The sequence below is a fragment of the Raphanus sativus genome, unplaced genomic scaffold (genome assembly GCF_000801105.2).
Source record: "Raphanus sativus cultivar WK10039 unplaced genomic scaffold, ASM80110v3 Scaffold0958, whole genome shotgun sequence".
Taxonomy (NCBI): domain Eukaryota; kingdom Viridiplantae; phylum Streptophyta; class Magnoliopsida; order Brassicales; family Brassicaceae; genus Raphanus; species Raphanus sativus.
In genome coordinates this window covers 1-27517 of record NW_026616272.1, presented here as the reverse complement: position 1 = coordinate 27517, position 27517 = coordinate 1, and the positions used below count along the sequence as shown (strand labels likewise).

At 36.1% G+C, this 27517-nt stretch overlaps 6 protein-coding genes across 6 annotated transcripts; 4 read left to right on the top strand and 2 right to left on the bottom strand.

Moving 5' to 3' along the window:
• The first annotated feature begins 3586 nt into the window (after positions 1-3586).
• On the top strand, positions 3587-4579 carry LOC130503449 (PRA1 family protein F3-like). The gene has a single exon (XM_056998066.1). It carries the CDS (start codon positions 3816-3818, stop codon positions 4362-4364), a length of 549 nt encoding a protein of 182 aa, XP_056854046.1. The 5' UTR covers positions 3587-3815; the 3' UTR covers positions 4365-4579.
• Positions 4580-5701: 1122 nt separating this feature from the next.
• On the top strand, positions 5702-6633 carry LOC108809574 (PRA1 family protein F3). The gene has a single exon (XM_018581715.2). It carries the CDS (start codon positions 5902-5904, stop codon positions 6532-6534), a length of 633 nt encoding a protein of 210 aa, XP_018437217.1. The 5' UTR covers positions 5702-5901; the 3' UTR covers positions 6535-6633.
• A 2327-nt stretch (positions 6634-8960) lies between these two features.
• On the top strand, positions 8961-9876 carry LOC130503451 (PRA1 family protein F3-like). The gene has a single exon (XM_056998068.1). The coding sequence runs from the start codon at positions 9027-9029 to the stop codon at positions 9666-9668; it is 642 nt and encodes a 213-aa protein (XP_056854048.1). The 5' UTR covers positions 8961-9026; the 3' UTR covers positions 9669-9876.
• Positions 9877-11413: 1537 nt separating this feature from the next.
• On the bottom strand, positions 11414-15827 carry LOC130503450 (inactive protein kinase SELMODRAFT_444075-like). Its single transcript, XM_056998067.1, has 11 exons — positions 15591-15827; positions 14953-15151; positions 14371-14838; positions 14097-14263; positions 13899-13993; positions 12764-13797; positions 12535-12695; positions 12378-12454; positions 12155-12302; positions 11933-12082; positions 11414-11856 (listed from the first exon to the last, which is right to left on the bottom strand). The coding sequence occupies exons 3-11, from the start codon at positions 14552-14554 to the stop codon at positions 11623-11625; spliced, it is 2250 nt and encodes a 749-aa protein (XP_056854047.1). The 5' UTR covers positions 14555-14838; positions 14953-15151; positions 15591-15827; the 3' UTR covers positions 11414-11622.
• A 6632-nt stretch (positions 15828-22459) lies between these two features.
• On the top strand, positions 22460-25041 carry LOC130503452 (lysine-specific histone demethylase 1 homolog 2-like). The gene is made up of 2 exons (XM_056998069.1): positions 22460-24102; positions 24178-25041. The coding sequence occupies exons 1-2, from the start codon at positions 22572-22574 to the stop codon at positions 24852-24854; spliced, it is 2208 nt and encodes a 735-aa protein (XP_056854049.1). The 5' UTR covers positions 22460-22571; the 3' UTR covers positions 24855-25041.
• A 1118-nt stretch (positions 25042-26159) lies between these two features.
• Positions 26160-26917, bottom strand: LOC130503448 (dirigent protein 22-like). The gene has a single exon (XM_056998065.1). The coding sequence runs from the start codon at positions 26891-26893 to the stop codon at positions 26336-26338; it is 558 nt and encodes a 185-aa protein (XP_056854045.1). The 5' UTR covers positions 26894-26917; the 3' UTR covers positions 26160-26335.
• Positions 26918-27517: the final 600 nt, after the last annotated feature.

Genomic DNA, 27517 nt, shown 5'->3' with positions numbered 1-27517 from the left:
AAAAAAGGATATGGTGTGGTAAGGGTGCTCTAGGCTTTAAACAAAGTGGTACGTTAGGACCAAATAAGTCGCATCGCTTTTTTGACAAGTTGGACTCAATTCTTAAAAGACAAAAGTGGAAGTGTATTTTTTTTTGGTAAACTTGCAGCTATCAATTAACATTGAAATCTAAACTTCAAATTTTCTAACTCCTAAGTGTATAGTGACTTATTTGAAATGTTGTTGGTAATTATGATATGCAGATGGACTACAGAAGAAGATACAATTATCAATTTTCCTACAGTGCATATGAAGAACAAGTTACCCATCTGGATCAAACGAAGATGATTGTTGTGGAAAACGGAGAATCAATTTTGCATTATCAAAAGCTAAAAGGTTAAAGAAGCCACGAGTGTTTGTAAGTGGGAGTGAATGAAAGTGATAGTGAGACAGAACAGACAACATGATGGAGTGTAGAGACAAAAAGGAATCGCACGTGTAGGAAGCAACATAACACGTGTTCACTATTTGTCGTTTTCCGTCAAAAGGCAAATAAGGACACAATCACCAAACCTCATGTTTGTTGAGTTGTCTGCATGTAGACCCAACGTAGTGCTTATTTCTATTGTTGACCATAACACTTGCTCTGTAGTAAATGGCGTGTGATATTGATATATGTGTACATGATGTAGAATCCTAATTTCCATGAACTATTCCACTTCATTTGTTAGATTTCACTAGACGAATATTGTAAACCAGTGTGAGTTAGTTACTTGGTTATGGTCTGGTACAAAGGTCAGAAGGATTTAAAGAGTGGTTAGAATAAGTGCCCGGTCTAATTTATTGCAACATAGGCAATTGCCTTGGATCTATGGGATAATTTTTTTTAGTGTTATTTTACTAATTAAAAAAGCTCATTCATGTCTGTTAAATTATCTTTTTTTTTAACAACCAATGTCTGTTAAATTATCTTATAACAAAAAGGTCTATATTTAGATACAATAAGAACAAAAAAAAAATTATCCTTCACCATTCTTAATTTTCTATTAACAAAACTTAATTTACATACAAAACCCCATCCTTTAATTTTTCTTTGAATACCACAATCTTTTTAATTTAAAGAAAGACAATAAGTAAAAATTGAGAAAAACTTATAAAAAGATATTTATTTTATATTTCACCTAAGATCATTAAAACTTTTTAAACTGCCTTAAAATGGCCGTTACAGTTCGTTGGTTACATAGAAACAGCCTCAAATCGTCGAGCTTTGCCTCCTGGACTTGTGTACTTACTTATTTGAGTCTCTCTACCTTATACATATTGTGTACATGCCTATTCATCCTCTTCATATACTTCTTTTTCTGCAACACTTCTAAGTAGGACCGACTCTGGGCAAATCTTAATGAAACATTTTTTTCAAGCTTCCAATTTTTTTTGAAAACAATTATATAAACATAAGCCCTTAAGTTTATATAAAAAAAGTTTTGATCCCCAAATTATTGATTTCTCTTTTAATTCGTCTACAGTCTTCAAAATTTCAGGACCGGTCCTACTTCTAAATATAGTCTTTGCATGGTTATAGTCAAATGGTAAACGAGAGCTGGTAATGTGTTAGAAAACTTTTTCCCAATTTTGAATTTCATTTGAAACAAAATCATATTTTTATTTGAGAAGTTGAAGTTTGGATTTCGTTCCAAACAGTTTATGTGGTAGTCTAATAATAGGAAATGCAGCTATTCAAATTCAGATCTAGCAATGTGGTGATCTTTCAAGAAAAGTCCACTCTTAGATACTAATTGCGTTTCTATAGAAAATTGAGCTAATAAAGCATATAAATATAGTCAACCGTTAGAAAGTCATAGATGAGACGTACAGTCCTTTATCCATGATGATTTAAACTGCTATACGTATTGCATTTTTATTCTTCCTCCTCTGCACATTTTGTTCCTTTATTATTCTCTTTCGAAGCTTGATTTGATCGATCAAAATCACTCGTATATGTTGTTATTACGACCCGCTTTGGAATTGTCAATACTTGTTTTTGTAATTTCTAATAGTTGTACAAAGTTCTAGTTTCTAACTAGTCTCTAATTTGATCAATTATTATTAGATTTAGAAATAATGAAAGCTAAGGGACAACCTTTGGGATATAATAATTTAGATGTGGCATATAATAATGACTAAGGAAGTGACATTCCTTATCATCTAGTGAGATAAGTAATAAATTGATGTAATTAACATAACAACCCACTGAAACTAATTTAAACGTAACAAGACAAAAAGGGTTGATTTCACTGAACATCACTAACAGCTATGCCTAGATATTTAGGATATCGGTCTGGTTCGGTCTGAATATCGGATAAGGGGTTAGACGATCTATTTATTATGTGACATATTTTTGGTTTGATTCAGATAATTTCGGGTTCAGTTTGATTCGGATAGTAAAATTAAGAACCAGAATACACCTGGAAAAAATTTCGATTCTCATTTGGTTCTGGTTCAAGTAGTTCAGATAGATTGGGTAATTTGGATAAAGTATCAAATAAATAAGATGATATAAATAATTTTTTTTAGATATTTCGAATTAGTTTGGATATTTCGGATAAAACTATTCAGATACTTTTGGATAGTTTCAGATACTTTCGGATAGTTCAGATACTTTATGATAATTTAGTTATTTTTAAATATTTTTTATACTTTTAATAGATTTTTAAATTATAAATATATATTTAATTATGTTATATGATTAATATTTTATATATCCGGGTTACCTATTCGATTTTTGATTTGATTTCAGTTTGGTCTAATTATTTCTGATATAAAAATACAAAAACCATTCGAGTATTTGAAGGTTTCGGTCAGATTCAAGTTTTGGATATTTCAGTTGGTTCGGTTCCATTTTCTTTGCCCGGGCCTACTAACAGCCAATATCATCACACCATAACCAACCAATAATGTTACTTTAACATTTTTTTGAACTTGTCACTTGTGACTAGTATTATGTTGTCAAAAGTGAACTCCCGATGCCATTGATATAATGATATAGAATGGACTACTACTATGTTATCAAAAGTTAGTCCTCACTTATGATAGGCCCATAACTAAGTTCATTATTTGTAAAAGCCCAAAATCAATGAAAAATAGAAAAGCCGTTAAAGAAGACAGTCGACGTCATTTGCCGCGCACACTTCTTGTTTTCGTTTCTTTGTGAAATCTTCAAAGATGAGTGAAGAAAACAAGGTAGATATTTATCTTGGCCCGTCTGGTCTGATCTTGTGTTGGCCAACTGTGTTTGTATTTACAAATTGAAGAAAGCAAACAATTGGGGCTGAATTAGTATCATGTCAAAGTACAAAGGACTATAATTGTAAATATTTACTAAAGGTATTTGCCGACATGACAAGTGACGAAACAATAACTATATGTCAGAGAGACTCCTCTCAATTGGAGCCACGTGTAATATGTAGGAAAATTCAATAATGTCATCTTTCACTCGGTGGCTTCGTGTCCGTAATCTATCCAATTAAAATCAACTACACCGTACTTCAACATGTAATCTACTAGTATTAAGTTGCTGTTGACCAACTCTAGATAATCTTGATTTTATAATTTTCAGACATTGTCCAGATAGTGCATCAAATCCTCACGCCACACTATTATAACATTATTACCAGTCTTGTTTTATGATCCAATGAGCATAAATTTTCTGCAAATGTGTATAACCTTAACTCAAAGTACCTCCATATAACAGTGCCCACATTTATACACCGATTCTGTTATATTCCATTTTAGTCTTTTATTCAATCTCACACGAGACAATAATAGTAACATAAATAATGACGAACTACGGCGCCATTCCGACGTCGTCTCATGGCTCTCCGGTGATGGATCCCGACTCGATCTCACGCGCCAAGCAACGTATCAAAGACGGACTCGCCATGAGCCGCCCATGGAGACAGATGTTTGATCTCCACTCCATGAACCTCCCTCACGGTGTCTCCGATGCTCTCTCAAGAATCAAGAAGAACCTCAGCTACTTCCAGACGAACTACGCGATCGTCGTCTTGGTCGTGATCTTCCTCAGCCTTATCAAGCATCCGACATCGCTTATTGTCTTGACCGTTTTGGTTTTTGTCTGGATCTTTCTCTATTTCTTCCGAGACGAGCCTATCAAGGTGTTTCGTTATCAGATAGATGATCACACGGTCTTGGTTTGTTTATCGGTGATAACCATCCTTCTGCTGTTCTTGACGGACGTGACGCTTAACTTAGTTGGGGCGTTGGTGACCGGAGCCGTGTTGGTTTTGATCCATGCGGTTGTTAGGAAGACGGAGGATCTCTTCTTGGATGAAGAGGCGGCGACGGCTGAGACTATTCAGGGGTGACGTCATCCCCGTCATCATTAATCGGTTGATTGATCTCGAATTTTCATGTATCATATTCTGTATGTTATTGTATTGTGTTTTGTATCATTTTATTTGTAATGATTTAACATTTTTTATTGGTGTGTGTTTGGTTTGAGACTTTTGTTTTGGGTGACGAATGTTACTAGGTTGAAGTTGAACCATTCAAAATTAATGTTACAACCTTTTTTTTTTAAGTATAATCGAAGACTCATGAATTGTTTCTTGTAGTTTAGCTCTTGATTATGTATATAAGAACATTTCCATTGTATTAAATCTTAATTATCAACATATAGAACAAGCTCAATAATGTGAAGTTTCCGCTTTATTTTCTTCGGCTTTTTGCCGTGTGATCTGATCTGTAGGACAAGTCAATTTTGAACTCCGCTTAATTTATATCTTGGCGACTCCGTTCGCCGTGTTCTCATTGCTACTTTTCGTTTATTGACGTTTACTAATAGTCTAATACTCTTTGTTAGTCATTTAAACTATACCAAAATAAGAAAGGGGAAATATAGAATGTTCTTGTTTATGGAGATAAATGTGTTATATTTTCTATGTATTTTTTATTAGTTCATGATAGAAGGTATAAAGTTCATTAAATACTAATTGATGAAATAAATTTCTTGAATTACTACTGCTTTAGAATCATACGAAATTTATAATGTATTGATTTTTTTTTTAAATATTGTTTTGAAACAGAAGGGAAATCATTTAACAAAACTAAAATCGAATGTAGTATCTTTTTCGTTTATGTAACTAAAAACATATCATATTGTTATTATGTGTTTATAATTTTTACTAAAATCTGAGTTCAATTAATTTTGTGAGTTATAGTTAATGCAAATAGTATTTGGTAGTTCTTCATATGCCTGCATGGACGTAGCGATCTACGAAATGAATTAGTCAACTTTGGTATGTGATTAACTAGTATTGTGATATTCCCCCTCAGCGGTCTAGCACTCAGAGAGGCAATTTTAACGTGCTATGATCTAGGTGTTGAGCGACCACACTGTAAATCAGACTCGATTCAGCTCATTAAAGCGATCAAAATAGAGAAAGGACCGCCTGGACTTTATGGAGTTCTGATGTTTGAATTTTATCGCTTTAATTTGAGTATATTCCTTCAATGGATCCAGAAAGAAAATAACAAAGATGCTGATGCTCTTTCTAAGCAACCCTTGTTGTCGGCTTCCTCTGTTTTGTCACCACAAAAAAAAAACTATTAATCTTATTTTATTCTACGAACATAAATTCAATAATTTTTGAAACGGTTATATGCAAATGGTCATCACCTATTTCAATAGACCTCCACTCTAGTCTATATATAATATAAAGAATGCCCAGTTTATAAATCAGAACATTCGTTTCATTCATTATTTTCCGTTTGACTCGTCAATGGACCGTCGTCCCTCCACACCATATCTATAAAACAGTGACCAGTTTACAAATTCACAAAACAATCTTTCATTATTTTCCGTTGACTCTTCTTCTAGTCAAATATTCCGCGCGATAATAAATGACAAACTATGGCGCGATTCCAACGTCGTCTCATGCATCACCTTCACCGGTGGCTGATGTCGAGTCTCTATCGAGCGACAACCAACGTACGAAAGCCGCGCGCGCCATGCCCCGTCGTTCTTGGGGAGTGATGTTGGACGTCCACGCCATGGGGCTTCCTCCCAGCGTCTCCGACGCTTCCTCAAGAATCAAAACGAACTACAATTACTTTCGGATGAACTACAGTATCTTCATTTCCATCATCTACTTGATAGTCATCTACAGTAGTCTTATCAAGCATCCAGTCCCGCTCATCGCCTTCACCGTGTTGGTTTTAATCTATATCTTCTTCTTTAACCTCCAATACCACGAGCCAGCCGAGTTGTTCCACTATCAGATCAACGATTGGACGTTTCTGATCGTTAAGATTTGCTTAATTTTGTTAGCTGTCCCTCTCCTGTGGTCGACCAAGGAGACGTACAGCGTCCGTTGGCCGTTGTTGATCGGATGTGTTGTGGTATTGATCCATACGGTGGTTAGGAAGACCGAAGATCTCTTCTTGGATGAAGAGGCTGCGGCGACGACGACGACTGAGTCTTATTGGAATCGGGGTCTCATACTCGCTCTGTTTCTTCAGATTTGTTTAGGGTGATATGTTACGACTTTAGAATTACAATTTGTCAAAACAATTATCAGTGTGATTGACATAATGTATGAATTATTATATAAACTCTTTTTTTGTTTAGTATTATCGAATACTCAGGAATTGTTTCTTGCATTTAACTCTGGAACAAATTTAACCAAAATAAGAAAATAATTGATTTGTTACTGAAAATAAAATTAAACCTTAATTTATAATTTGCTCCTATAACCATTAAAAACACAAATCCACTATCTAACCAAAAACACTTTCTTTCTTTTTCTCTCTCTAACCTCTTACTAAAAATTTAATTTTTTTTTTGGTTATTTGGCCAATAATCCCAATTATCAATGTCTAGAATCAATAATGCGAAGTCTCCGTTTTATTTTCTTAAGCTTTTTGCCTTGTGGTCTGTAGGACAAGTCAATATTGTCACCTCTCTGGCTTGGGGACTCCGTGTCTCATTGCTACTTACAAACGCGTTAGTGACGTTTACTTTTTTTTTGTGCACAAGTGACGTTTACTAATACCCTTTGTTAATCCTTGAAACTAAACCTAGATTCTGATCCGCAGGGCGGATATTTTTTCTGTTGTTTTTTTAATATAAAAGATTGATAATTCTTCGTTTTAATTATATAAACTGTGACATGATCAAATTTCAATTATGCGGATTTGTTATAATGTGTATAGTATGACAAAATTTAAAATGCGCCACAGCCGTTTTATGTTTGTAAATAAGTTAAACAATAGTTTTATCCAGTATTTTGAAATCCAACCCGGACCCGCGGTTGAACCGGAAAACTCGGTGACCCAAAATAAATTCGGGTTGGGTTTTGTAAAAAACCCAAAATTTAAAAACCCGCAAAAACCCGCTCAAACCCACTAAAACCCAAAACCCGATACCAGTTGAACCATCGGTTGAACCAGTAGATAATTTTTTAGTTGTATATCAAATGAAAATAAAAATATAAAAAATTAAGTTAAGTATTCTAAATGTTTATTAAACATAAAATATATACATATCCAAACTATTATTTTATATTTTAAAGATATTTAGAAAGTAGTAACTTTAGTTTTATATATTTTTATTTTTTTAATTTTATTAGCTAATATATTATTATATAATAAAATTAATTCATTTATTAATTTGCGGTTCACCCGCGGTTTACCTGCAGTCGACTCAATGACCCAGTAACCCGGTAAATTGTCCGGTTCAGTGTTCGGGTCAGTTTTCAAAACATTGTTATCCGGAATTTTTATTTGGGCTATTATATAATTTTAAAGATTTATAATTTATATAAAATATTGCTAAACATATAAACTGGCCAATAATATTTTTGATTAAGTCGTATCCCGTGTAGTTACAAAATTTCAATCTCTAATATCAATTTATTAAAATTATTACAGACTTTAATTTATGGTATTGATATTAAAAAATTTATGGAACTTTAGTTTGATTATATAAAAATATAACCCATTTAATTAGTTAGTAAGTCCATCTAAATGTTGAAGTATGCCCATAAAATCAAAAGACACCAATGCTATTAATGATTTTTTTTGTTTATTCATGTCATTAAGGATATTTTTGGAAAACTTTAAAACATTTATTAAGGACATAAACTGGGAATGATTCTGATTTAATGGTATTGATAAGAAAAATGAAAATATCTATTGTTCTTGTTTTATGAAGATAAATGTGTTATATTTTCGATGTATTTTTATTAATTCATCATAAAAGGTGTAAACTTACGATAAACATAAATTTCTTGAACTAATATTTGATCTAGAATCTTATTAATTTATTTGGAGTAAAATGATGTACTTATAATCAAAATATTAATTTATGGTCTATGGATTTTTTTTTTTAAATATTATTATTTAGAAACAGAAGGGGTATCATTTAATAAGATTAAAATCGAATTTGAAAAGCTTTTTGGTTTATGTAACTAAAATATAACAATATTAATATTATGTGTTATAGTTTTAACTAAAAACGAGTTCAATCAGTTATGTGTGTTATAATTAATGCAATAAATTTGGTAGTTCTTCATGCCTGCATAGCGATCTACGAAAAGAATTAGCCAACTTTATACTATAAGCCGGTGTTGCTCTTTTTTTTTTTTTTGAAACACAAGCCGGTGTTGCTCAAATCACAAAAACCTAACTTTATAATTATCAGACATTAACATTAATCAAACCCTCACCCACGGTACACTGCTGTAATAGTATTATCACATGCGCAACAAAACTAATTAATCTTTTTATTCCATAAACATACTTATATTCAGTTAAATTAAAAACGACTAAATGGAAATGTTCATCACCTAATTCAGTGGACCGATCCAGTCCACATATAACAGTGCCTAGTTTGCATTATTTTCCGTTGACTTGTCAATGGACCTCCACTCCATATATATAATAGTGCCCAGTTTATAAATTAAAAATAGTCTTCTCATTATTTTCCGTTGACTCTTCTTCTATTCAAATATTCCGCGCGATAACCAATGACAAACTATAACGCGATTCCAGCGTCGGCTCATGCATCACCGTCACCGGTGGTGGATGTCGAATCCCTATCGAGCCACAACCAATGTACCACGTGCGCCATGCCACGTCGCCCTTGGGGAGTGATGTTCGACATCCACTCCATGGGGCTTCCTCACGGCTTGTCCGATGCTTCCTCCAGGTTCAAGACGAACTACAATCACTTCCGCACGAACTACGAGATCTTCTTTACCATCAACATCTTGGCACCCATCTTCGTTAGTCTTATCAATCATCTGCTCTCGCTCATCGCTTTCACCGTGTTGGTTTCCGTCTATACCTTCCTTTATTTCCTCCAGGACGACGTGGAGCCCATCGAGTTGTTCCGTTGTAAGATCAGTGACCGGATGATTCGGATCGTCAAGAGTTGCTTGATTTTGTTAGCCATAGGTCTTCTCGTCGTGACCCACGCGAGGGACGTGATCTACGGTTGGCCGTTGGTGATCGTATATGTTCCGATCTTGATCCATACGGTAGTTAGGAAGACGGAAGATCTATTCTTGAGTGTAGAGGCGGCGACGATGACTGAGGCTTCTCGGAACTCTCTCCGTTCCCATGTCCTGTTCGCTCTTTTTAATTTGTACTTGAGCTTTGGCTTATAAGGGTTTGGTCGTTAAGGGATGTAACGTCACGTGTTTAGAGTTTTCGTATGATTTGATTGGCCGAGCGTATAAACTTATATGCATTCAAACGTCTCCTGTTTTGTTTTTCATTTTTTTTTTTCGGGCGAACTTTTGTCCCGCCGGACACCATGCAATTTCCGATTTGTCACCCATTTTAAGGGATATTAAACAATGGAGTATTTTTTTTTTTTTGAAACTGAACAACGGAGTATTTAATTAAACTAAAAACAGTTTACGTGTCTTTGGTTGAATTGAAACTTGAAAGTATAGAAAAAGTTCCATTTTCACATTGGCCGACTTGGTCATGCAATATGTCTTTAAATCTTTTTTTTTTAATTATTATTTATTATTAATATGTCGTTACCTCATCTACCGGTGATCGTTCATCGGTTGATTTTATTGTATTTTGATTGTTTCCAGAGTATGACATCAACATATAAAAGTATCAAACTCTATAAAGAAATAAATAAAGGCCAGGTATATATATATACTTAACTCTGTCGATATCTAGAAATAAAACCGTTTTAAGTCTTGCAGGAAGTGGGGCTTATGTTGTGATCAATAACAGAAACAAGGAACCATCTAAATATTAGGACGACCATCTTTTGATACATGTAGGGAAAAAGCGATCCTAATGAGGCGCAGGAACCTGGAAGTTGTAGCTCTTCTCCAAAGGATAAGGATAATGGAATAATCCATTTAAAAGCTTCATTTTGTAGTCCTCATGGTGAAAGTTAGATGAGGAATCCAGATTCTAGTATATTGATTTCCCTTGCTAACTTATACAGAGATGCGTACTCTGATCCAGATGGAAAGCACCATCAGCTAGTGCAAGCACAAAAAAACAAAACAAATCAAACATTTAAACTACTTGGTAGGTAATAAATAGTATGCAACGGCTTAAACTTGTTCAATTTGTATATTTCTTAACATATGGTATCATCATCTTTGCCTTACAGAGATCATAAGACCAAAATTACATAGATATATGTACTTACTCTCACCCCGGTAACAGGAAATCTAACAAGATACAGATGTCATGAACGGTCTTCAAGGCAACCTCTTTCCGCCTTCTGACCAAGGCGACATGCATATAGAGTAAGAGTAGTTTTTTTTAAATTCTTACATTTTTCAATTACAATGTTATATATCATTGTTAGATTATTACACTCGTGGCTATCAGACCTAACCCAGTGTCATGCTCTGGTTCTTGGTTCTTCCAAAGATATGCAAGATCCAAGATGAGAAAACAGTAGAAAAGAGATCATAGGCAAATGAGAGATGTATTTTCTTAATTAAATCTCTACCTACTAGTCATAAAGGATCTTCTATGCTGACATCTGAAGACATTTGTGTATATATTTTTTACTATCTACATCTCTAGAATCTTATGTTAAGATTTAGAAGTTCTTGTCTTTTAGATCTTGTCATGGGTCCACCGAGCGTCATTTAATCAATGCTACATCAGGATTCAGGACCCAATGCATAACTGTATTGACAGGCAAGTCAGATTCATCATATCATACCTGCCTTCTCTCTCATGCATCATTATTACATTTGCAAAGACTACCAATGTCGTGTGAGTTAGGAAAAATCCCTCACTGTTTTTTTTTTTGTTTTCTCATGTTCCTACTCTGTCCACACTGCAGAACAATTCTTTCAAAACCAATAATTCAATTTCAAAAGAAGAAAAAGCCTCTTGTTGTTTTGTTCTTTTTAAATAATTTCTTTTACCAAAAAAAAATTCAAATTCCTTGATATTTGGTAACTTTTCTTTTGCAACTTACCCACTATACAAACAAAAAGGGTCAGAAAAAGCTTTCTTGCCAGCTTTGGACCACATCACTGAAAACAAAACAGGGGAGACTTTCCTCAATACCCCCTAACACAATTGAACTTTTCTTAAAGACACAGTTATGTGATTTTACCCATCTTAGTATTGCTTGTTCAGTTCGAATCTCTGACCTCTTTCCCTCTCCCGTAAAGCTAGTCTTGGCGTTTCAACAGACACCCTTTCACTGAACCTACCCGACCCATACCCATCTTTCGTTATCTGACCGCTGTAATGTTCCGCCCAGAACCGCCCACTTCTGTTGCCTGCGTCTGAACCTGGAGTTGATCCGTAGTTCCCATCCACTATCATATCTCCTTCCAGTATACGCAACACCTTCATTATCGACCAGACAGTTTTTAGTATTTGAAACATTCTGAACTGAATAGTGGTTGGTTACTTGTGATTTTACCTGAGACATGCGTGGCCTCAAATGAGGGTCTCTACGTATACACAACGAAGCTGCATGAAGCATACAAATGACCTCACTTTCTACAAAACGGTCCCCAAGCCTCGGATCGATAAGTTCATCCACCGCATAATCTTCCAGTAGCGGACGCGCCTGAGATCACAAACCAGCATCAGTACTATTGCTTTGCTGAGAGTTTTAAGATAGATATGTGAACTCATTTACCCATTCAGTGAGGCACTGCTGGCCTTTAGGCCTGGTAATATCAATGGCTTTGCGTCCAGTGACTAGCTCAGCTAGAACAACCCCAAACGAGTAGACATCCGCCTTTTCTGTTATCTGCCCGCTCTCAGCATACTCTGGAGCTAAATAGCTACACACCCACCAAATATTTCATTCCTTTAGCAACAGAAAAGTTGTTCAAGTTACAGTTTAGTTGATCCCTTACCCGAATGTTCCTATCACTCGTGTCTCTACACCAAGTTCCCCATCAGGCTGCCATCTCGCTAGACCAAAATCTCCAACCTAATAGATAGGTCCAAAGAGCATATGAGACAACACGTGTTGTTACACTGAACAAGCAAAGACCATTTATATATATATACCAATGGCTCATTATCATGAGTGATGAGGATGTTGTTAGGACGCATGTCTCTATGGACAATACAGCCAACTCTGCACTCTTCATGAAGATACCTTAGACCTCTTGCAGCTCCAACAGCGATCTTTTGCCGTGCTGGCCATTCCAGTGTTTCCCTTTGTCGACCTGTATAAGAAGCTTGATACTGAGCTAACCACTAAGAGCTCAAATGTAAATTTTGAAGGCAACATTACCGTATAGGTGGGAGTCAAGTGAACCATTGCATATGTACTCATAGACCAAGAGCCGTCTACTGTCTTCAATGCAGAAACCAATCAGCATAACAACGTTTCTATGCTGAGCACAGCTGAGAACTTCCACTTCAGAGCAAAACTCTACATCTCCCTGAGAACTTGCTAGCTTATGTTGCTTTACTGCAACCACCTGACCTTCCGGTAGCACACCACGGTGAACAGATCCATATCCACCCTCAGCCAAGAAGTTAGCCTGCGAGAACCCACCCGTTGCAATCTCTAACTCGGCATACGAAAACAGCCTTGGAGGTTTCCCAAACACTGGCGCCTTGTGCTGGCAGATAGAGCAGAGTGGAGGCGGGCCAGGAGGAGCGTTTCTAGAGAGTGATATTGCGTCTCTCACGCTTCCACCAAACTCAAGCTCCATCCTTCTACTAGAGGACAGTCCAGCTTCTACATCTAGTTTGGTGAACTTCTCAAGCAAAGCCTTTGTGGTGGATATTTGAGCCCTGTCGTCGTTTTTCCACAGGCTTTCCTCAGCGTCTAGAGATGAATGGCGATGTGTGCCGATGTACTCTGATATCCATGGCTGGAATCTCTTACTAGTTGACGCTAATGATTGGCTTTCACTCTCTGTTTCAGAGCCGGAATCATCGTTTTCCTTGATGACCAGTGCTCCATCTTTCTTCATGTATCCACTCATCCCCAAAGTGAAGAAAGGTGACGTTCCCGGGTCAGAGCTGGACACTGATGAAGTAGTACCAGCTTCTGTGCTTGTGAATGGTGTCCCCAGCTCAGGGCTGCTGGTTGGAGTTACTGGTAGTCCTCTGTCGGAATCTGACAAACCTTTTGCGTTGCTTTTGTGTTTTTCAGATGCTGCTTGAGGTCTGATTGGTAGAGGAGACTCTTTCTCAGCACCTTTCTTAGGTGATCCAACCAAGTTTAGGCGCAGAACCTTCGCCTGAGAACGCTTCATCACCACAATGTTGCATTGCAATTCGTCCATACACCGTTTCTCTTCGTTCTTGAGGTGCCTGTAAAACAAACAACACAGCAACAGGGTGTGAGTTGGTGAAAGTAAATATATAACTGTTGAAACATCATTACTCATATTAAGGGAAGAGATTATTATTACTTGTCTAGTACTACCCAGTTTGCTTGCGCTTTCTTAGCCTCAGCAGCAACTGCTCCGCAGGGAGATCCAGAAACAATCTTAATCTTGACATTTATCTAAAGCAATCACAAAAACAAAAACAAAAAAAATATGAGAGACATGTGATGCTTTCATGTAATCATCATCATAGCTCCAATATGTCTGAGTAGAGAGCAAAACCTTATTTGGATCATAGACATCATGAAGCTGGAGAATCATCTGTGAACAAGTGTCAGTGAGATCACTCTTGATCTCTGGAAGTGCTTCAGAATGTGATTTCCGATGGCCACTAGCACAATCCCCAGCAAACATAGGGAAGCTCTTAGTGAAACCCCAAAGTTTTCTTCCTACAAATTCATCAGAAAGTAAATGAATGAGAGACCAGCGACAACAAAAAAAGATCAATCAACATACAGATCAGAGCAGACCAAAGTAGGGGAAGAAAAGGAGGTACCGGAGTTTTGAGAAGGGACAACAACAATGAGGGTGATGCAATCACCAGGCTGAGCAACATGAGTCAAAGCCCAAATCAAAGCAGTCTTGGGAATCTCTCTAGAGGCTTTAACAGCAACAATAACCTTTTCAGCTCCATCAGATACTACAACAGGCTTCCCTCGCTGCTTCTGTAGACGACTCATTTAAGAAAACTTTCTTGAAGCCTCTTTTTGGTTATCTCTTTACAACACGATCCTCAGAGGAACTTGTACTTTAATGTTGGAGAGATGACAAGATAGTAAGAAGAAGAAGAAGAAGCCAGGAGGACTTTTAGGTTTGCATTATTTAGCTGATGCCCCCCACCCCACCAAGGTGGAGATCAAGACAAGAAGCAAAGACTCTCTCCCTTGATGATTATTAATTGCAGATGAGTACAAAACTGACAGACTTGTTTCTTCTTCTCCCTCTTCCAATGAATCACATGAAACTTGAAAAGAACACAGTACACAGGAAAAAAAAAAGATTCAAGAATCTCCCCCAAGAAAACAAAAACTAATAATAATTTGGTTGTTCTGGAAAAGCAAATAAAGCAAATAGATACCTCTCCACTCAGAATCCAAATCCAATCACTACCAAGGAATCTTCTACTCTTTTTTTGTCAAATCAGTGAGTCAAATCTTCTTTGAGTTTTTTTTTTTTTGGATCTGACAACAACAAAAGGAGCAAAAAAAAAGAGCTGAAATCCTCTTCAGCAGACAAGATTCCTCACTCAAAAAGATGTCCTAATTTCAAACTTCCACCTGCAGAATACACAAAAAAAAAGAGTTTTAAATTAAAAAAAAATAAACGATATTGAAAAACGGGAAGACCGTAACTGAAGAATCAAAGAGAGACAATGGATGGAGGAGATTAAAACCTCAACGTTTAACTAGAGATTTAGAAAACTAATTCCATGAGAATGAAAATGAAAATGAGAATGAGAATTTCCCCAGCGATTCAACAATAAACAAACCAAACCATTGCAATTAATAATAGACAGTTTTTATATATAATTATTTATCGCAAACTGCCAGAGGAAAAGATTATAATAACATTAACGGAAGAAAATAAATAGTTTCAGTCTCATGAATTTCACTGCCGTGAAAACGATTAAACCAAATAAGTGAAAAAAGGGAGAGTGAGACCAGACGAGAAGGAAGAAGACAACAAACCGTTTAGGTGGAGGGAAAATGATATTACCAGAAGAAGAAGCATTGGTTTCGCCAATTGAATTGATTTCGTCTGTCTTCAACCTTCTTCTCTTCTTTCACTATCAAATCACGGCTTTCACAGAACACAATATACAGATGCTTGCTGGAGATCCAAACAAGAAATATATATGCGATCACAGATTTTAATTTTAAATGGGCTTTTTTTTTCCCTTCTCTGGCTAAAGCTAGTCGTCTCTCTTACTTATGTTTGCTATGTGACTCTTCTCTAGTAACAACAAAGTTACTCGTATCTTTCTAGTTACAACTATTTATAAAACTCTCTGCTTTGTTAGAGCATCTCCAATGGTGTTATCACCATTAGAGTCCTTAAGATTATTAAACTAATTTTTTTTTATTTTTAGAATAGTTAAGGATTCTATTGAAAATAGAAGGTCCAATGGTGTTTTTTAATTTTGAATCCTTAGGAATAAAAAAAAAATTAGCAATATGATCAAATGTGTTTATGTTCTGTGACACTTTTGTTTGCAAGAACAACACAGTTTCACAACAAAAGTCTGATATCTTGTTCATCTTCGATTAAACTTCACACATTGATGTCAACAATGTAACCATCAATACAAAAAGGATAGAAACTTACTTGTGCTGTCTTGCGGCCATTGATAGCTAAAGCAGACATATGATCAAACAACGGTTCTTGGCATTCCCTTATATTAGCAGGAAGAGAATGCCAATAGTTCATCTGGAGATTAATGTTCAGGTGAGGAGCACCACTGCACATACCACCATAAGAAGCTAAAGCGAGTTAGTGACACACAACAAGTGAAGAGAAACGATGAAAAAAAGAAAGGGAAGAAAAACGAACTCCCATGGCAGCTGAACGTCTCTGCTCCATATCCCCTGCAAGTTAGCAACCTGAGTTCCAGGTCTTCATCCTTTCTAAACGATCTCACCCTTTCCTTGAACGATCAAGAAAGTGAATGAATATTGGTACTACACCTTATCACAACCATGGTAATCGCAAACGTACTGCCTTTCACCATGGACGTGGGAATGCTTTCTCAAGGCATTAACATCGAAAATATATACTACATGTTAAGCCACAACACTCCTACCCATATAAGCTAACGACTAGACATATCAACTGTAATCCATCCCTTGTTTAGGCTTTGGTCCAGAAAGACTGCTACAAACCTTATCAAAAGCTGAACTAGAGATGCATATCCAAAACAAAACCACAGAAAGCTGACTACGTTCGAACGAGAACTATGTTTGCAAACATAGAGCTGAAAACAGAGAAACAAAAAGTACCTTCCGTATTTGCTGAAGAGGTGTTCAAGATCGCGTTCTCTTGTTCGAGAGGAGAGGTGTCCCACACAGAGACGTGCGCCGCCGTATCGGTCATTGCTGCTGTAACGATCATCGTATCGAGGCATCTTCAAGTCTACACACACACAAAAAAAAAAAAAAGAAATCATTTGATATCTCTCATTCATTATGTATCAAATCCCATCACGCACACAGTAAAGATCCAAACAAGAATCAAAGGAATATTTCGATTCAATTTCGTATTGGTATCAAGAGCAATTATATATACCAAAGAGAAGTACAAAGTGAAACAAAATCAGAGTAACAAGGAACAAGAAACAGTAATATAGAAGAAACAATCTAGAGTTGCATATACAGATTAACACCGATAGACTCAAAAATTGATTCCAGAAACATAAACAACGAATTAGCAAATAGCAGCAAATCAAACTCGTCGGCAAACGGATATAATCCAAATTCCGGAAGAACTACGGCAAAATCATTCCCGCATAAGATACTATAAGAATAAAAACAAAGATGGAAGAACAAACCGCCATGGATGTTGATCTTCGTTGCCTGGAAAGAGAGAGAGATGTTGATCTTCGTTGCCAAACACAAACAAAACCTCTACCTATCACCGACGGACACGTACACAAGGACTTGATCCTTCTAATCCTTGTTCAAGGATCAATCCTTCCGTAATCGAGCATATGTATTAATATTTTAATCCAATTAACCTATGTTATCGCGCTAAGGATTTGTTAAATCCTCCTTTGCGGATGCTCTTACTATATTATATAGTATTGTCTCATTTCCAATGCTTGCTCACTTTTTTCCATGATTTCACACAAAAAAAATAATATATGTTTTGCCTTTTTGAAATAAGTAATCTTATATACTCATATTTTCTAGTTTGAAATTTTGAATGATTTCAACTACAAGTTTAAAGAAACCCAAACATTGGTTATCATATCCAATTGTACTAGTTACCTATCTTTTGGGTCAAAGTACTAGTTACCTTTTAAATAGTTCATTTTTTGTAGGTTTACTAGTTCCTGGTTAGGCAAAGTGCTGCATATGGGAAATGAAATTCTAGCATCATAACTAAAACAATACTTCCTCCGTTTCACACAGAGTTTCACTTGGATATCTTCATACATATTAAAAAAATAATTGAAATACATTTATATTTTCATTAATATAATCTATTTAACCAAGAGCATTTTAAATAAATAAATTTATTTATAAAATTAATGCATTTATAATTAATATTGAACTGAAAATAAATGTAAATTGCATTACAATGGTAAAATGACACTTTTGGAACGAAAAAAATAAAGTAACAAAGAGAAAGGGAGTAGTATTTTATTGACTCTTCTCAATAAAATACCAATCTCAAACTAAAACGATAATAAAAATGTAGAATTTTGAAACGTCACCAATAATATGATTTTTCTACTTTATTAATTCAACTGGTTAGATGATTGTTCTTCTAATTCAATTTGGTTATAGATATTATTTAAGTCTTTTAAAATCTCATAAGAGGCCGTTGCATTTGGTCTTTCCACATAATTTGGTCCCAATTAGTTTTAGCCTTTTGGGAAGTCTTTAGATCTTTATTGGTCCCAATTTGAATGAAAGGCTTACAATCTCAAAAAGTAAAAAAAAAAAACTCCGATTCTGTAAATGAAAATAGATTAAGCTTCTTTTTCTGTGGGGGTTTAGAGTCATAAACTAATCACCATTTGTTTATTTCTAAAACTTGTTTTACTTGTAATAATTTATCTTTATATATAAAAACAAAAAGCCAAAGTTGTATCAACTTAAAAACATCACTAGAAAGGGACCACTTAAGTAATAAAAATACAATTTTCTATCATTTATATATTCAAGATATTGATAAGAAAATCTGTAACTAATAACATGAATTTGAGATTGCTTAGTTCGGAAATTGCTTGAACTTGAAGATACTTATTTTGGTTCTATATCCCTTTTCTCCTTTATCAGAAGAAGTTAGTATATACTATAATACACATATAACAACTCTTTAGTTTGAATTTAACATTTTGTAGCCTTGTATATCTTTAGATCTCCTTAATACCCTCAAGCTGACAAACAAAACCTCGGAAAACGAATTGAACGTAGACACAGCCGACACTCTAATTAAAATTTCGGAAGTTTCATTAGAAAATAGTATATAATTAATTACGTCGATCATAAGATACAATACTATATCATTATAAACAAACCGTTCAAAACTAAACGAAGTTAAGTTACAAAAAAAAACTAAACGAAGCAATCTTTTTTCTTTTTAAAAAGAACAAAACAAGTTCCTTAAGAAAGAAGATCCGTTAATGGCTTTGCATGAATTCAAATTAAAGGGGAATTAATCAGGTCGGATTAACTAGAAATCAAGTAAGTTAAATAAAACCTAATACTATGTTTCAAAAAAAAAAACTTAATACTAATGTGTAAGCCACAAAATAAAGAGGAAATGGACCAAATGGTCCAGCCTATGTGTGAGTATAGAACATAGCACAATTACAGGTAGTTCAGGGCTTGGGTGTCATGTAGTAAACCATCGTGGGTCCGTCCAAGCCACACCATCTCTCTAATCATTATCTACCTAATTTCACTATTTTCCTTCTTACAAAATTTTCAAATAAATTAAAAATCTTCAGATCATGTGGTCCTCCTCTATAACATACAAACTTCCACTACGCATGATCCCGCGATATATCTAAAAAAATGATTATAATTTTAGCATTCTAATGATTTGTGGGTGGGAACATGTTAAATGCCTTTACGGACTCCAAATGCATTTGACAAGATATTTCAATATTCAGTTTATTGTTTGAATATATGATTAGTGTATTGATTAGTTGAGAGGATTAGTTTTTTTTTTTTGACATCTACTGAGAGGATTAATTTTGTTAATCGTTCATGCCAATGCCGTCACTGCTTCAATCAGTCTCCTCCTGTCACACTACCACCCACATATAATACATATATTAATGTTACTTTGGTCAACAACTATTATACGTAATTGATAACTCATGAATTAAGAATTCTTAAGAAGCAAGAAGATATATACAGAAACACAAGGTTTGATGACTCTTTTTTAGCTTGGGGTAGGTGCCGGCATGAGCAATTGAGCATGTATGATGTGCGCAAAGACAATTAACTTTATTAATCTCGTGTTAATTAGTCACCGGTTTTATTCCATTTCATAGTAAAAAAACATTTATGTTTTGTACTTTTTAACGTTTTAAACTAACAAATTTGAATTTTATAAAAATATAGAACAGCCTGTAATATCCACGTTTCAAAGCTGTACATCGTCTCCTGTTCCTCGAGTCCTCGACGTCTTTTTATATTACCGTAAAATATAAGTCCCGGAAGTTTGATACTTCGGTTCGTGCGGTGATATTTTTCCTAATGACATAGCGATTATTTGTATTATGGGTAAATCTGAAATTGAGTATACATCGTGCGGGGCACTTTTTATTAAGAAATTACATGCACGTTTTCATAGGGCATTGTTTGGTCGTATTCTTTACTACGTACACTTAATTAATCGGTCCTACATCAATAGTTTTATAGGCAATGACCCTAAGTTTAACATATGTTATGGTAGATTGGTAGCGCCCCACACAAAAACATTCAAGCAATATGGATTCTTCAACTGTATAACGACACTTATACAATGAATTATCTTCCGTCATTAAAACCGTCTGTTTTCTTTCCGAGGTTGTATGTTAATTTTACTAATGGGTTCTTTAAGTCCGAGAAAAAAAAATTGCATTGGATACATTTTGTTGGAATTGTGTGAGTCTATGTTCAATTCTATGTCTATTTTGAGCTTTAATAACAAGCCCGCATGAATTTACTTTTGGTTTTCATTCCAAAAAATATCGTACTAATTAGAGATAGACTTCTCTTTATATATTATACATTATTTGTCTAATTTTCTAATGTGTGACTTAATTTGTTATCTCACATTTTCTGTCACACATACTTCCCAATTATATCTCGATGGGTACCGTTCATCTCTCGAATGATACTTTGGTTTTTTTTGCAGATTTTTCGTCAAACCGCTCTGATACCAATTGTTAGAATTGTGCGAACTTATATATTATTCACTTTGGTCTTAATAGCAAATCCGCATGGATTTACTTTTGATTTTCATCCCAAAATAACTCGTACTAATTAGAGTTTGACTTCTCTTTATATATTAAACACTTTTTGTATGTCAAAAAAAAAATTTGTATAATTCTCCAATGTGAGATTTAGTTTGTTATCTTACATATTTATTATCATTTTGAGTAAAAACCAATAAATAAACGCGAGTGTAATCTGAAACAACAAGTTTTCGTAGCAATATGGTTCAATCTGCGTCATGATACACACAGGAAAGTCATTAACTGGCCAGGTGTATAGATCATGATGTAATACTACTGTAGGAACAATGAACATGGGGGTCCACTACATGCCATTTTCGAGCTACTACTTGCTGCAACTACATTTTCTTACCCATGCAGGTCGAAAGTGTACAATTATTAGCATGAAAAAGGTATCTTATTCAACAATCATTACAACTTACAAGTATCTCATCAACTCCAGCACGGTATAAGAATTACACTTTATACAGGTACCTTCATAAACACACCTGGTCCAATCATCATATACGATCTATGTGTGTAGGCGCATGTACACACATGATTAGAAATCCTATATATGTTCTAACCACAGTCACCGAGTTTTAACCATTGTTTTATTCCACTATAAATTCAGTTTTGTTACTTTCCGTAGGGATAAGGTGTAGATCTTTATATGTCTGATTGATCCCAGCATGTGGATCACAAAATAAATGACATGTTAGTAGAGAGATGTGGAAAGGCCATGTGAGATATATACAAATATGAACTGGGGAGAAATGTCAATTTTTCCATAATGTGATGAAATGGAGAGATAATGACTCTGTCCCTACGTTTCATTAAATTTTCATGTCCGCTTTGCCTTCAACATTACACCACTTTGTGTAGGCTGCTCTGGTTATCTCAATAGCGACGTGTAAGTTATTTTCCTCTATCTCAATAAAGAATATCTCAAAATTAGAATAAAATATGAAAAAATGAAAGAAAATGAAGAAAGGTTCCCATGAAATACCATAAAACATTTGTGATTTCCTTTTCATAAAGATGTTTGTTTTTTAAATATTTTTTATAAAAATACATTTTTATTACAATGCATTTTATTAAATAATAATAATAAATTATAATTTAAAAATAATAATTACATTTACTGAATTATTATTAGTTTAGAATTATAGAAAATAAACAATCATAAAAGTATGCATTAATATTAAATTTAAAATATTTTATTAATATGTCTGGAAAATCTAAAACAGGTATTATTTTTGAGGGAGCTACAATCTATTTTTGAAAAATTCTATGCTTTTATGTGATATGATCATATGATGTATCATCCGCAATACACTACACCACCCTACGGATTAGTAGTAACTAAGTAATAACCCAATGGGCCAATATAATTTTTATCTATCTCGGCCCATGAATATATAGACCCACAACTCTTTTTCTCTTGCAATCACGCCGACGCGGGGTTCGAGAAATCGCGACGGAGCATCGGAGAGAAACCGATCCCCCTTTCCGTTCCGCGAGATTCACCACCGGAAAAAAAAATGGACAATCCGTCGTCGGAAGGATCGGCTCCGAGGAGAACACTAAGAAGAAAAGCAATCAGAAAGAACTACGACGAGAACGCGATGGACGAGCCGATCGAGACCTCCAAGAAGAAGAAGAAGTTCAAGACGAAGCAGCAGCTGGAGAAAGAGACCGAGACGGAGGCTCTGATCGCCCTATCCGTCGGCTTCCCGATCGACGAGCTCCTCGAGGAGGAGATTCGCGCGGGGGTGGTGAGGGAGGTTGGCGGGAAAGAGCAGAACGATTACATCGTCGTTAGGAACCATATAGTCGCCAGGTGGAGGAGCAACGTTAGGGTTTATCTTCTCAAAGATCAGATTAGAGAGTCTGTTAGTAGTGACTGTGAGCATTTGATCTCGGCTGCTTATGATTTTTTACTGTTTAACGGTTACATTAACTTTGGGGTGTCTCCGTTGTTTAACGGATACGTTCCTGAAGAAGATAGGAGTGAAGGATTGGTGGTGGTTGTTGTTGGAGCTGGACTCGCGGGTTTGGCTGCCGCGAGGCAGCTTTTGTCTTTCGGGTTTAGAGTTGTTGTCTTGGAAGGGAGGAGCCGCCCTGGCGGGAGGGTTTACACTCAGAGGATGGGATGGAAGGATTGGTTTGCGGCCGTTGAGCTCGGCGGGAGTGTGATCACCGGCCTGCACGCGAACCCGCTAGGGGTTCTCGCGAGGCAGCTTTTGATTCCTCTTCATAAGGTGAGGGACCGTTGTCCTCTGTATAACTCTGAGGGGGAGGTTGTTGATAAGGTGGTTGACTCGAACGTTGAGTTCGGGTTTAATAAGCTGCTGGATAAGGTTGCTGAGGTGAGGGAGATGATGGGTGGGGATGGTAATAAGGTTTCGTTGGGGGAAGTGTTGGAGACTCTCAGGGTGTTGTACGGTGTGGCTAAGGGTGAGGAGGAGAGGAGACTTTTTGACTGGCACCTTGCGAATTTGGAGTACGCTAACGCGGGGTGTCTTTCGGATCTTTCGGCTGCTTATTGGGATCAGGATGATCCGTATGAGATGGGTGGGGATCATTGTTTTCTTGCAGGTGGGAACTGGAGGCTTATAAATGCGTTGGCTGAAGGGTTGCCTATTCTATATGGGAAGAGAGTTGATGCTATCAGGTACGGAGACGGAGGTGTTGAAGTCGTTTCTGGTGGTCAGAGATTCCAAGCGGATATGGTTCTTTGCACCGTGCCGCTTGGGGTGTTGAAGAAGAGATGTATTGAGTTTGAGCCGGAGTTGCCTAGGAGAAAGCAAGGAGCGATTGATAGGTTGGGTTTTGGTCTTCTGAACAAAGTCGCCATGCTTTTCCCGTCTGTGTTTTGGGGTGACGATTTGGACACGTTTGGATGCCTCGGAGAAAGTAGCATTGAGAGAGGAGAGTTCTTTCTGTTCTATGCGTACCATACAGTCTCTGGTGGACCTGCTTTAGTTGCCTTAGTTGCTGGAGAAGCTGCTCAGAGATTTGAGTCCACAGAACCATCTGTTTTACTTCACCGTGTTATGAAAAAACTAAGAGGTAAGTAAAAATTTAATTAACGTCATCAAATTTTCGCTGCTAACCAACAATATCATTTGACTGATACCTCTGCAGGCATATATGGTCCTAAAGGTGTTGTTGTGCCTGACCCAATACAGACGATTTGCACTAGATGGGGAACTGATCCTTTCTCGTACGGTTCATATTCACATGTAAGGGTTGGTTCATCTGGCGTGGACTACGACATTCTAGCAGAAAGTGTAAATAACAGACTATTCTTCGCTGGTGAGGCCACGACAAGGCAACATCCAGCTACAATGCACGGCGCTTACTTAAGCGGTTTAAGAGAAGCGTCTCGGATTCAACGTGTTGTGAATGTTTCTCGCGGTTACCCGAAGAAACCTGTCCAGAGGTACAGTGGAGTTAGTAACGATGTTCTTGAAGATCTGTTCAAAAGACCCGACATTGCATCTGGACGGTTGTCATTTGTCTTCAACCCATCAACCGATGATCCGAAATCACTTGGATTAGTCAGAGTTTGTTTTGACAGCTTTGAAGACGATCCAACCAATCGTCTTCAGCTTTACAGTATCGTTTCATGGGAGCAAGCTCAGAAGCTTCAAGAACTGGGAGAGAGCAGTGATGAAAGCAAGTTGACATATATGGTGAATACTCTCGGATTAAAGCTGATGGGTGCTAACTCAGTGCTAGACACATGTGGTGCATTGATCAGTGTGATAGCTAACGCACGCAAAGGCAGAAGCAGGACTCGTGTCGTTGCAAGGCAGTAACACATTCTTCACTTTTCAAGAGAGAGGTGCAGATTCTTCACTAACCCCACCATTTTACATAGTTCATGCTTTGACTTCATTCGTTTGTCATTTTTGTGGACTTTTTTTTTTAAGTGCGTAGAGAATCAATGTTTCCTGGCAAGTTTATACAAGTTTATACTTAGTCTGAGTATGTTCTTGACTTTACGTACAGTCGTTAGCTTCTCTATCACGAAACAACTACTGGATACATTTGAAACCACATTAAAAGAAATAAAAATGGAGAGAGAGTCAAATCTAATTTCATTGGCAGCCAGCCTTTTGTCCAATTTTGAAAAAAATGCAAGTGAATATACAACATACATATTTATACCGTCCTCAGCTACAACCTTTTTTGAAAACACCAATTTGAGTCTCGAGCTTAATATATATCTCTTGAACTGTTGGACACTTGTGTCTAGACGTTAGAATCACAATATTTGAGATTTCTTGGATTGCTTCTACCAATTGATGTACAGGCCATTTTTTTTGTTTGGAAATGTGGTCAAAATGTGATATATTTTCTTTTTGTAGTGACGCAGCTTTGTGTTGATTCCAAGTTTCAACTAGAGTTATCTTTTCACTGGTGGTGAACATGGAAATCTAATATATCTGCCAAAAGAAAAGCTGCAAAAAAAAGCAGCAAATCATAATTGTTATATATTAACAAAATAAAAATATTTCTACACCATTATTGCGTTGTCGTATGATTTACCGTGAGGATACTAATATCTACAAAGTTTAAATACTAGTATATAGTATATTAACACAAATGCCAAAAAATTAGAGTAAATACTCCCATCGTGACTTTAACTCCAATACCAACCTCATGAAACCCAGTCAGTAAATAACTTTGTTTTTTTGGACCAAACCCAACTAGAACGGTTCTCCTTTTACAAGAACACACAACTATATACATACCGCATGGGAGTAAACTGAAAACACAAACATGAGCTTTTGTTAGAAAATTACAATGTTGAGCTTTTGTTGGGATTTTTCTCTTCAAGTCTGGGACCAGTTTACTGTTAAGACAATTTTTCGGATCTAAGAGAATCCTTCTCTGAATGCTGGATACTAATATTGCCACTTTGACAAAACTCTTCTTACAAAACAAAGTATTTATACTGTAAGGTTTGATTAGATCATGATTGTGCTGGTGATCATTCCAAAATTATTTGATAGGAAATATATATCAGAGAAGTTTTCTTAAATCTAAACCGCAGGACCCAAAATGGCTTGTTCCATATATTCAACAACTTCAGTTTATTTATTCGTAGATCAGGACCATTACAACTAATATTAGCATGATAAAAAAAACACAAGAACACTTCCACAAGTCTACAACGATCACACCACGGTAAACGACATGACATACAACAACAAAAAAGAAAACAGACACTAACATTCGTCAAATGCAAATGTTACTTAACAACATTACAGAACAAACAAATACATAGTTATGATTAGTAATGCAAGACATAACAGTTATACTCAACAATGGCTACGCCGGACTTGGGATCATAAAACTTGGTCCGAGCCTCGACATAACCTCTAGCAAACCGGAACATCCCGCTTCCTCCAACCACCGGCATTTCCCTAGCCTTTTCCAGCATAGCGTTCCCACCAAGAATCGTGATCGTACTACCGTTATACTTCCCGGTCGTGAAAGCAAAGTTCATCACCATCAAGAAACCTATCTCTCCTTGGGCCGCTCCAGCATAAATCCCTTGGGCCTGGCCAACCACAGTCGAGTTCTTCATCACATCCGTTGTCAACGCATCGTCCATCACGGAGATGGATCCGAATAAGGAGGAGGAGTTCGAGATAGGCTGTTGGATCATGACGGAACTAGGCTTTTGACCGCCTATAGAGTCGTGCCAATAGAGCCGGAGATGGGTGAGTGTCTCATGTTTTTGGAGGTCGATGAGTTTTTTGTTCATGGTTCTTGCGAAGTCGCCAGCCGAAGCAATGGAAGTGAGGAGGGAAATTTCTGCAACAAGGATAAGGATGAGCTTAATCATGTTTGTGGGTTTTGTGCATGTAGCTGAACGTTTGTGCTGTATATAACGAGTGTGCGTGTGTGTATTTATAGAAGAGGACGGCGTATATATTAGTTATCGTTTTTGAACAGTGTATATTTGTTATTAATGGCTCTCTTTTTTAACTTTATTATTAATGGCTTTTTAGAGAGTATTTGATTAAATCCATTACAATATGGTTTTATTATGTTTCGTGAGGAAGATCATAATTTACTCTGGTTTGAGATTTTTTTTCCAGGTAATTGTCTTGATATATACAAAACTGTTGCAAGATGTTGTATTATATGTATTACTCTGGAGCCGGTCATATATGACTTGGAAATTAGAGTATTTCTCTTTCTTAGAACATTTTTATTGATATGGGGACTATGAAATGGTCTTAAAAATCAAACTAGAGGAATGAGTGAGGTAACAAAACCTCATAAATCTTTTTTTTAACACATCAGAACCTCATAAATTATAATAAATAAAAAGTAAACAAATACGAGGAATTGAAGTTTCTCTAATAAATAATTTGTTCTTTGATCTTCATATCGAATACTTTGTTATCAAAAAACAATCTCCACCGGTAAAAATGTATTTTCTCTCTTGACTTTTCACTTTGTT

Coding starts and splice junctions, on each gene's coding strand:
- LOC108809574 (XM_018581715.2), top strand. CDS start 5,902: ATGACAAACTATGGCGCGATTCCAACGTCGTCTCATGCATCACCTTCA.
- LOC130503449 (XM_056998066.1), top strand. CDS start 3,816: ATGACGAACTACGGCGCCATTCCGACGTCGTCTCATGGCTCTCCGGTG.
- LOC130503452 (XM_056998069.1), top strand. CDS start 22,572: ATGGACAATCCGTCGTCGGAAGGATCGGCTCCGAGGAGAACACTAAGA. Junction 24,103..24,177: donor TGTTATGAAAAAACTAAGAG/GTAAGTAAAAAT, acceptor ATACCTCTGCAG/GCATATATGGTCCTAAAGGT.
- LOC130503451 (XM_056998068.1), top strand. CDS start 9,027: ATGACAAACTATAACGCGATTCCAGCGTCGGCTCATGCATCACCGTCA.
- LOC130503450 (XM_056998067.1), bottom strand. CDS start 14,554: ATGAGTCGTCTACAGAAGCAGCGAGGGAAGCCTGTTGTAGTATCTGAT. Junction 12,455..12,534: donor CTCATGATAATGAGCCATTG/GTATATATATAT, acceptor CCTATCTATTAG/GTTGGAGATTTTGGTCTAGC. Junction 12,303..12,377: donor CGAGTGATAGGAACATTCGG/GTAAGGGATCAA, acceptor GTGGGTGTGTAG/CTATTTAGCTCCAGAGTATG.
- LOC130503448 (XM_056998065.1), bottom strand. CDS start 26,893: ATGATTAAGCTCATCCTTATCCTTGTTGCAGAAATTTCCCTCCTCACT.